This window comes from Alosa pseudoharengus, unplaced genomic scaffold (assembly GCF_046254945.1).
Source record: "Alosa pseudoharengus isolate Yale_2024_CS ecotype anadromous, Long Island Sound unplaced genomic scaffold, YU_APseudo_1.1 YU_APseudo_1.1_scf_6, whole genome shotgun sequence".
Taxonomy (NCBI): Eukaryota; Metazoa; Chordata; class Actinopteri; order Clupeiformes; family Clupeidae; genus Alosa; species Alosa pseudoharengus.
In genome coordinates, this window is record NW_027468848.1 from 34,346,423 (window position 1) to 34,356,461 (window position 10,039).

A 10,039-nucleotide genomic window follows, 5' to 3' on the forward strand; every position below is an offset into this window, starting at 1 on the left:
CGTGGCCTACTGGTTAGCGCTTTGGACTTGTAACCGGAGGGTTGCCGGTTCAAACCCCGACCAGTAGGCACAGCTGAAGTGCCCTTGAGCAAGGCACCTAACCCCACACTGCTCCCCGAGCGCCGCTGTTATTGCAGGCAGCTCACTGCGCTGGGATTAGTGTGTGCTTCACCTCACTGTGTGTTCACTGTGTGCTGAGTGTCTTTCACTAATTCATGGATTGGGATAAATGCAGAGACCAAATTTCCCTCACGGGATCAAAAGAGTATATATACTTATACTTACTTATAAATGACCCTAGCCTGGCCTGGCTCGACGGTCTGAAGCCGGCTAATGAGGCAGCCTCCACAGGGTGGCCTCAATCCTATTCACATGCACCACATGCGCGCCATGTTAGCGGATGCCCTAGTCAACCGATCTAATGGCAGGTAAAACCCACAACCCTGCTCTGCTCAATGTCACCACCAAATGGTGATGGGGAGGAGCACAAAGAAGGCTCTTAGAGCATAGACAAAGACTTCATTAATTTCTTCAGATCCCAGTTTCCAAGTGCCTTTTTTGCCTTGTCTTATATGCACTGACATGTTACCTGCCTTAAGATCTGAATATTGCCACAACAACCACAAACATCCCCACACGACACGACACCACATATCTATGAAATATCTTTGACCTCAGTCAGGTTATATGGTGCTTGTTTGTACAGACAGTCCTGGTACAACAGTTCTGCTCTAGATGTCTTGCTGATGTTTTTGTGTGGAGGACTCAGTGGTAGCACTGACACTTAAAGGTTCCACACACCTATCTTGATGTAAATACAAACAAAAAACATCAACATCATCTAAATAAACTCCCACCCTACAGGATACCAACAAAACAGAAGTCTAAAGAGGTAAACTGATAGCATTGGCCTGTTTATTTTCTTTGGGCTTTACCTAGAGCTCCTCTGGCTGTCTTGGGACTCTTGCGATACACTCTCCCATGCCTCCACATGACCCCTCCGGGTGGGCCTGAGCGTTTAGCTCTTCTTGGGGCCCTTGTTGGCTTTCTTATTGGGCTGGTGGGCCTCAATAAGCTGCTTGTTGCATCGCTTGATCTCATCGCGACTAAGGGAGTAGTCATCTTCCTGACTGCGGTACTGGAAGGTGTCTACAGAAGAGCAAGGGAGGCCGAGAGAGACACGTGCACGCCGTTATTGGAGCAGACAATGTGTATGACCCCTCTTGTGTGTGTGTGTGTGTGTGTGTGTGTGTGTGTGTGTGTGTGTGTGTGTGTGTGTGTGTGTGTCAAAAGTCACATGGACAAGAGTGTGCTGTGTGTATCACTCCCAGACAATCTAAATATGTAAGCATTACATGGCCCTTATGCTGAGATACGATCGCACTGAATCCCCACACCAGCCTCCCACCCGCCATTCTACTGGCTTCCTCAGGAGGCTCTGAAAGCTAATTCTTCCTCTTATGTATAGCAGCCAGCAAACAAAATAATAGTCCCTCACCAGATTTAATCTCCTAGTGACTACAGTGTATTTAAGCCTCTTTTGATAATTAGCACTATTCAGTATTTATGCAACAAAAGATGAAGGGGAAAAAATTAAGTGAGAATGGCACTATAGTGAGGTAAGGGCTCTCTGAACAGTGATATACATCTGTTATGTAAAGAGTCAATTACATGAGCCAAATGAACATACTGTTAAGAGGAGAGGTAACAGAAGATGCCCAAGCACTCCTGGCACAGCAGATGCACCACACGCACGCACGCACACACACACACACACACACACACACACACACACACACACATACAAACACACACACACACACACACACACACACACACATACAAACACACACACACACACACACACACACATACAAACACACACACACACACACACACACCTTCTGAGTTGCTGTTGTAGGTAGGGCAGCTGGCCTGCTTGCAGTTGCGCGGCTCCATCATGGTGCTCTGGACAAGGAACGTCCACAGCTGCAGGGCAGAGAGCTCAAAGGTGAGTTTGCTGACAGAGCCAACTGTGCATTAAATACAGGTGAGTTTCTCTCACTGAAATGAAGCAATGTCAACAATACAGGCTACCACGCACACAATTTCAGTCGATGAAAGGTTGTTGTAAATAAGCAACTTTCTCTTCTTTTTTGTTTTTTTTTTAAACAAAAAAGTAAAGAGAGCAAAATGTGTTGCTTGTCTGTATGTTCACATTGAAGAACCTAAGAGGACTTGGGCTGTTTTGTTTAGTCAATTCTTGGTGGGGTGCGTAGGTAATTGGATGTCAAAGTGATGAGATCAAACCAGACGCTGCGATTCTGGTAAACTGTGGTTACGTAAGACCAGCGGGATGGCAAGTCGGCGTGCAGAAGGTAAAAGTAAAAGTTGCAGAGGAGTCATCAAGCAGTAGGGGGGCATTGCTGTGTGGGCCGATCCCAGGGCCAGTGTGTGTGTGTGTGTGTGTTTGTGGACAGGCCTCACAGAGGGACCGGGAGTGGACAGGAGGAGTCAGACACCTTGTCGCTGGCGCCGCCTTCCTCGCTCTTCTCCAGCTCCACGTCCGGCAGTGAGGTCAGGCGGCTGTCCATCTCCTGCAGCTTCTCCACGGCGTCCAGGCCAGCCTCGGTCGCCGCCACGTCCTGCGGCACAGCAGAGAGGACGACTTCGTCACGTGTGTCAAAAGTCAGAATAAGGCTTTTCACATTTATTTAACCAGGTTTGTAGTGGCATCCTGCTGCACAGAACACACATGTACACACACACACACACACACACAGCACTGGGCTGCCCTGGCTAACCTCCGCCTTTTCCAGGCTAGTGCAGCTCTCTGCAGGAGCGAAGGCTGGAGAGGTGCCATGCTTAAGGGCACACAGGTGTGGCTGATGAGGGACTCTCTGACTGCCCCCTGGTCAGATTCCTCCCAGAATGCCCGCGGCTAAAATCAATGAACCTTTCTCCACCAGCCCACTCATAACATGGTACAACAACACTTTGCTCAACACAGCTCATGGAAAACATAACAAAAGTATTGAAAAATACAGAAAATACAGACTTAGCACCAATGTTTCTGTTCAGCCCTGGCAAGTGTAGGGCCACCAGGTCACACAGTAGGGCCACCTGGTCTGTTCATATTGTGCATAAGGTATAAGTGTGTAACTACTATGTAAGGGATAATGGCTGCTGAGGTGTCCTGATATATTGAATTAATGGACAAGGCGGAGGCAAAGAGCTCCATGATGTGCAGCGTGTGACAGCGAAGCTACACCAGGCGCGTAACTGAAGCGGTCCGTTCGCGACGCATAAATCCATTTTAGATGAATGGTCTATTTTTTTCGAACGTACGCACCGCTATCACGTCTGGTGTAGCTACCAAAGATTCTAGAGCGGAGCGCGTAGCGCTCTAGAATCTTTGGTAGCTACTTCCATTGATTATAGACCCTTTCAAGAGAGTTCCATTATCAGCATCATAGTTGGCCCCACAAGACTTCCTTTTTAACATTCCATATGTTATCTTAATGCAGAGGAAGTATAGAACGTTCAAGCATTGTTGTTGAAAGGGTCAATAGTGGAAGCTAATTCTTGCAGCAGACGCAACGCGAACGGAACGTGCCTGGTGTAGCTCAGCTCTGAGCCTGTTGTAGCCTACTGCTTATTCCCCAGCTGCCATTATGCATATAGGCAATAGTCAGGCCAAAGAAACCGGCGCTTCAGTTTAAAAAGAAGCCGACTTGTTCAGTTTGTTGTAGGCCCTATCTTTTAGGTCCTGACAGTGATAATGGTGGGCGGTTAGCTTGTTTACAAATGATTCCATTATTGCAAAGTCTGCTTCCAGGCGCAACTGCTGTTTACTATGGTTGTTATAGTTACCATTCAAATGAACATTGCTTTGGAACAGTGATTGAACTTTTTTTCCCCATAGGTGTCCCATATACAGAATTGATAGCCACCCTGCGAGCTAATCAGAACAGAGTATTTCTTCTCTATGGGTGATATCTATAGTAAGGTGTCCAAAACATCAATAAGCACTCCTCATCTGTAAATCGGAGACCTTAGCACCTGGCCTCTAATACTAATGGTCAGTGGAGTAGTGTACTGTTGTGCTTGTCCACCTTAGTGGCGGGCAGGCAGGTGATGCGGTAGAAGAGGTTGTTGACACCCTGCTCCACGCCCTGCATCACGGCTCTGGCCTTGGCCAGGTGCTCCTCCCACTCCTGGCAGCGCTGGGTCTCCCGCTCCAGCTCTGCACACAGCTCCGCCTGCATCTGCTCAAATCTGACGCACACACACACACACACACACACACACACACACCATTACACAGACACACACACACACCATTACAGAGACACACACACACACACACACACATGCACACACACACACACACACACACATGCACACACACACACACACACACACACCATCACACACCATAACACACAAACACACTCACACATGCACGCACATACACACACATACACACACACACAAACCAGGGGGGAGAGAATAAGTAATGTGCACTCAGGAGCTTAATATTGATAAGAGTGATAGCAGCGCATACAGTAGGATGGATGTACTGCATGTATGAACAGATACAAAGATAGATTTAAACAATAAGCCCCGAGAGGTCGTAGGTTACACTGATTCTACAACAGCTGAGGGGCGTTGTTAGGCACGACGTGCTAGTGGAGTGCCTAAAACCCCTCTTAGCTGTTTTAGAATCAGTGTAACCTACAGACTGTTACTATAAATACCTGGCAAAGTTTCATAAAGTAAAGGCACAGCAACTAGAATAACAAGTTATTCCTAGATAATCATTCTTCCGCCAAGAAATATATTTCCTCTATCTGAATGGTTGCCAAGCAACGTCAAGACGCTGCTACTTTAACTTTTGTATCAAGTTATGGTAGCACAGTAATATAGAACGAAATGCGGTCAAGCTGTATGTCTATGCTGCATTTTACAACGGCATCGAACGTGATTTAGCCAATCACAATCAAGGACCGGAATTATCAGTTTTAGAAAAAGGTCAACATACAGACAGACAAATAGACAGACACACAGACAGACATACAGACAAATAGACAGACAGACGGACAAATAGACAGACAGGAGGACTGAAATACATGTATTACAAACAGCTGGCTTTTCTCAGACTTTTGTAATCATCCTCATCTTCCTCATTTAATGCTCACACAGTACCTCAGATGGGTCAATGTATACATGAAAGAACAGACAGATCGAGACAGAGATAAACAGCCAGCTTTTCTCCAACTGCTTAAATCCCCTGTGATCTTTTTATATCCCCAGTAACAACTGCTCACCCCTTACAATGTGTTCGTAAAGCCTTTCTCTATTCAGTAGCTCTGAGCCATCATGCTCTTTAATGACTCCATTTTAGCACTCCCAGAACGCCTGGCAACTTGTAATTCTGCATGTCACTGCACCACACTTCAGTCGGCAGACTCCAGAGAGGGGAGGGTGGGGTGCAAGAAGTCCCCGGCGAGTCACATATGTCTAATAAGATTAAGGCCTCCAGTGGAGATGCTTCGACCGATGGTGAATATGTCGTCAAAGGGATACTTAATCCTTCAGCCTCCTGGAAATGAGGTGTGTGTGAGTGTGTGTGTGTGCGTGTGTGTGCGTGTGTGTGTGTGTGAGAGAGACAGAGAGAGAGAGAATGACAGAAGTGCTTATGGGTGGTAGTGGTGGTGATGGGAGAAGGCATCTCAATATGAATCAAGAAAAGCATCAATCATCATAGTGACTGCAGTTAGACAGGCTGGTGAGGCGAACAGAGAAGGGTGAAAATGTGTGTGTGTGTGTGTGTGTGTGTGTGTGTGTGTGTGTGTGTGTGTGGTCAGTGGTGGGGTGTCGGGGGGGGGGGGCTCCCAGTGGCAAATTGACAAAGCCGTGTTTAATCAAAGCTGTGAGAATCCCCCACGGACGGGGAAGAGTGAGGTCAGTGGCTTGCTTTGCCATTTACAGAGTAAATCATGGAGGCCACCATCACAACTCCCACTGACACCGAACAATTACCACAGTGCAGCAGATCGACAGCCACGACCAGACACGCTCGTTTACTCTGAAATTTAATCAGCTGCTGGGAGGAGTGAAGCAGCAGAATATGATCAGAGCACAACAGCATGGAGACTGAGTGCTGCTGATTTGCTTGACTCAGGGGCATAACAGCATGGAGACTGCAGCGTCTGGGTTAGCAGTGACGGCAGAAAGATCCTGAGTGCGGCTGATTTGTTATTGAGCTTGTTAAGTTTCAGGGGGCAATGAACTGGAGTCTGATGAGACATCTTTGATGATCTGATTGAGGACAGGTATAAATGATCTGACTGAGGACAGGTATACAAGTTCTGATTGAGGACAGGTATAAATGATATGATATGAGGACAGGTATACATGATCTGATTGAGGACAGGTATAAATGATATGACTGAGGAATGGTATAAATGGTATGATTGAGGACAGTCTAAATTCAGGGCAGGGTTGTGGCCTACTGGTTAGGGCTTCGGGCTTGGAACTGAAGGGTTACCGATTCGATCCCTGACCAGTAGGAATGGCTGAAGAGCCCTTGAGCAAGGCACCTAACCCCTCACTGTTCCCCGAGCGCCGCTGTAGCAAGGCAGCTCACTGCTTCCGGTTAGTGTGTGCTTTACCTCACTGTGTGTTCACTAATTCACGGATGGGATAAATGCAGAGACCAAATTCCTTGTATACGTAACGCAAGTATGCAAGTAACTTCAAACCTGCTTTACATTTACATTATCTGGTTGAGGACAGGTATAAATGGTTTTCAGAAAAGATGATGCATCAGTGCATTTTTGCTGATTCAGAGAGTGGAGTGCTGCTTTACACAGTGGTTAGCTTCAAAACCATGATATTCACCAGTCCTTACCATACTATCAGTTTACCATGCTATTGTTTGTTTACCATGCTATTGTTTGTTTACCATGCTATTGTTTGTTTACCGTGCTATATTGTTTGTTTACCATGCTGTTGTTTGTTTACCTTGCTGTTGTTTGTTTACCGTGCTATTGTTTGTTTACCATTATTGTATTATTGATCTGACTCTCACCTTTCGCTGCTGGGCCCAGGGTTGAACTTGCTCTGGGCGTACTGCAGCTCCAGTGCCACCAGGGCCTCCTGCTGCTGGGCCAGCAGCTCCTCACACTGTGTCATCTGGGTGTGCAGCTGCTGGCGCGTGGCCCTCTGGGACACCAGCCGGCCCTCCAGCTCCTGGGGACACACAGGACTCAGGACTCTCACACGCAGCTCGTTTAGAGCAGTCCCCCCCCCCCCTCCCTTCCCTTCCCAAATGAAACTGAAGCTACAATCTGACAAAATTGTGAGAGTAGTTTAATCGCATGTGGAGTTTTGTTTGCTGTTTGGTTGCGCACACACACACACACACACACACACACACACACACACACACACAACCACTACACAAGCACACACACACAAACACTACCTGCAGTTCAGTACAGCTGAGGGCCTCCTTTAGGTCATCCATGTCTTTAACTATCTTCAGAGTGGACTGCTGTGCATTAGGCTGAGTAGCCGACTGATGGGCCACTGAAAGATACATACAACGATCAATCCAAAGGTAACATGTATTGAGTTGCTTTAAAAACATGTACTGGCTAACAGTGCTATGAAATACCTCGCGCGGCAGTAGGCTCAGTGATGTCAGTGAGACCATCTTTGGGTACGACTGACTTCCTCTGTGACATTAACAACAAAATTCTCATTTCAGTGACGAAGGAGACATTTTCAAAATGAAATAGAACGACTCTGTGAGGAAGGAAATCCCATCTCTCTCTCTCTCTCTCTATGTTCACCTGTTTCTGTGGCCCACGGCTGATGCGCCTGTCCGTGTCCTTCTCCCGGTCCATCCGCGCCTCCACCTCCCTCTCTTTCTCCAGCAGCTTGTTGTTCAGCTGCTTCTCTATTTGCCAATGCTCCATCATCAGCTGTCTCTCCAGCTGGACCAGCATCCCCTACAGGCCGCACAGAGGCATTACACCCAGCAGGAGCAGACAAGGACTGCTCTTATTGCTTCTCCATGCAGAGAACAAAGGGCCCTTCAAAGTTCAATCGCATTCAGTCTCAATGCGAAATTCAATCTAGGCATTCAAGAGCATTCAAATTCAGTTCACTTATCAAATACTGTGCAGGGAAATTGAATCCAACTCAGGAATGCATTTAAAAATGAATTCATGTGGACTTATTTAGATTCAAATTGGCCAGTCCGCGGGAGTGAGATCCAACCTTAGTGCTCTCCACTGCAGCTACGGCTGCCTGGGACATCTGGGCCACTTTACTGAGCTCCGTCTGGCCACAGATCACAGTGGACTGCAGTTTCTCTAAGACGTGGGGCATCTCCCTCACCTCCTGAGGAGAGACCAGATCAGAGGGTTTAAGTACAAGCACCAGAACATACACTTTTAACTGCATGTTATTTTCTTATGACAAGTGACTTTGCAAATGATGATGGCATTGAAGTGTGTGTGTGTGTGTGTGTGTGAAACAGAGAGAGAGAGAGAGAGAGAGACTTATGCATACTCGGTGTAGGTGCTCTTGCACTTGAAGGTATGTGTTGTGAATATTTGCTGCCTCAGTGATCTTGATACTCATTTTCTCAAGGCAGTTTTCCAGCTGCCGAACATGCTGCATACAAATATGGAAATATACAGACAGATAGCTAGACAGAGATACAGGGATGTTGCGTTTTATTTCATTCTTACTGCAAGGGCCATCTGTTGCCGTCAGTTTTTCAAAAGCAAAATGCCAAATGTGCACATCACCACAAAAGCCACTTGGCCAAAAGCTCACTGGACCTAGAGCAACAAATCACATCCGTCATTATAAGCCTGAGCTGAGCCAATTTGCCATGAGTTTTGTAGCGCTGTCCTTGGTGCTGAACTATACATGATATAATTTCACTGCATTTCTTACTTCCAGTAGTAACTATATGCATGTGACAATAAACGTCCTTGTATCCTTGAACTGAACTTGTTTTTCGGTGTCATTAACACTAGCTGCCAGGACCGTATCGTCTTGCCTGCTCATAATGTCGCTCATCACCATCAGGATTGTTGTCCAGCTCTAGACTGTCCATGGTCTGCTCCATCTGCAGCAGTTGGGATTTTCTTAGCCGAAGTGTGTACTGCAAGCCATTGTGCTGCTCAATCAGGGTGCACAACTGACGCTGTTGCTTCTCCACGATGTTCTTGGGTGGGGTATACACAGACACACATTTCTTCATAAATGAGGTGAACAGACTTCCAACTTATAGGCTACTAGTTAGCACACAGCTAAACCGTTATGATCATACTGTTGTTATAAAGAGGGGACTACTTTGACGTTACCTGGAGGCCCGGCCTTGTGTTGGGCAGAGAATTGCCCAATATCTTAGCAGCGCAGGGGGTTTTTTGCTCATTTTCCAAGATGTCCCTTGCGGCATTGTATTCGGACTGGTTCAATTTCTCTATTGAGGTGATATGGAATGTTCAGTTGTGAGAGGCCAACTAGGCCTTTATCAACCATAGCCTAGTTTCTGTGATTTTTAGACCACTGCACTATTGATGTTGAGGGAAAGGTCTGATGTGGGATGCAATCAACAACAAATATTTGAAACCTGAAAATGTCCAACTAGTCTATATGCAAAATGTGGAGCATTATCATAACACGTTTGTTTTCTTTTAAACCTATTACAGTCCCACAAAAGCCATTTCAGTATTCACATAAACAAATTGTAGCGGCACTGATCCTGCTGTAAGCCGTATTTTACCTAGTTGTTCAATACGAAGTCTCTGGTCTCGCAGCGAGAGCCCCTTTAGATTCTCCATGTCTGCTGAACCCATGTCGTCCGAAAAACAATCCATTTTTTCGTGATTATCAAATTTAACAGTGTAACCACGACTACCACACGTCATAAAATAACAGAACGCAATCTCTAACGCTCTGACAAAACATGGACGTTCTGACATTTCGAAAATGAAAATGTTAAATAAAA

At 46.4% G+C, this 10,039-nt stretch overlaps 1 protein-coding gene across 1 annotated transcript; it reads right to left on the reverse strand.

Annotated features, from left to right (window-relative positions):
- Positions 1-1,018: 1,018 nt before the first annotated feature.
- Positions 1,019-9,908, reverse strand: LOC143106887 (coiled-coil domain-containing protein 183-like). The gene is made up of 13 exons (XM_076271366.1): positions 9,815-9,908; positions 9,393-9,511; positions 9,086-9,253; positions 8,587-8,691; positions 8,293-8,415; positions 7,880-8,021; positions 7,493-7,596; positions 7,097-7,257; positions 4,100-4,278; positions 2,805-2,848; positions 2,488-2,645; positions 1,902-2,020; positions 1,019-1,149 (listed from the first exon to the last, which is right to left on the reverse strand). Exons 1-13 carry the CDS (start codon positions 9,906-9,908, stop codon positions 1,019-1,021), a joined length of 1,647 nt encoding a protein of 548 aa, XP_076127481.1.
- Between the last annotated feature and the right edge of the window lie 131 nt (positions 9,909-10,039).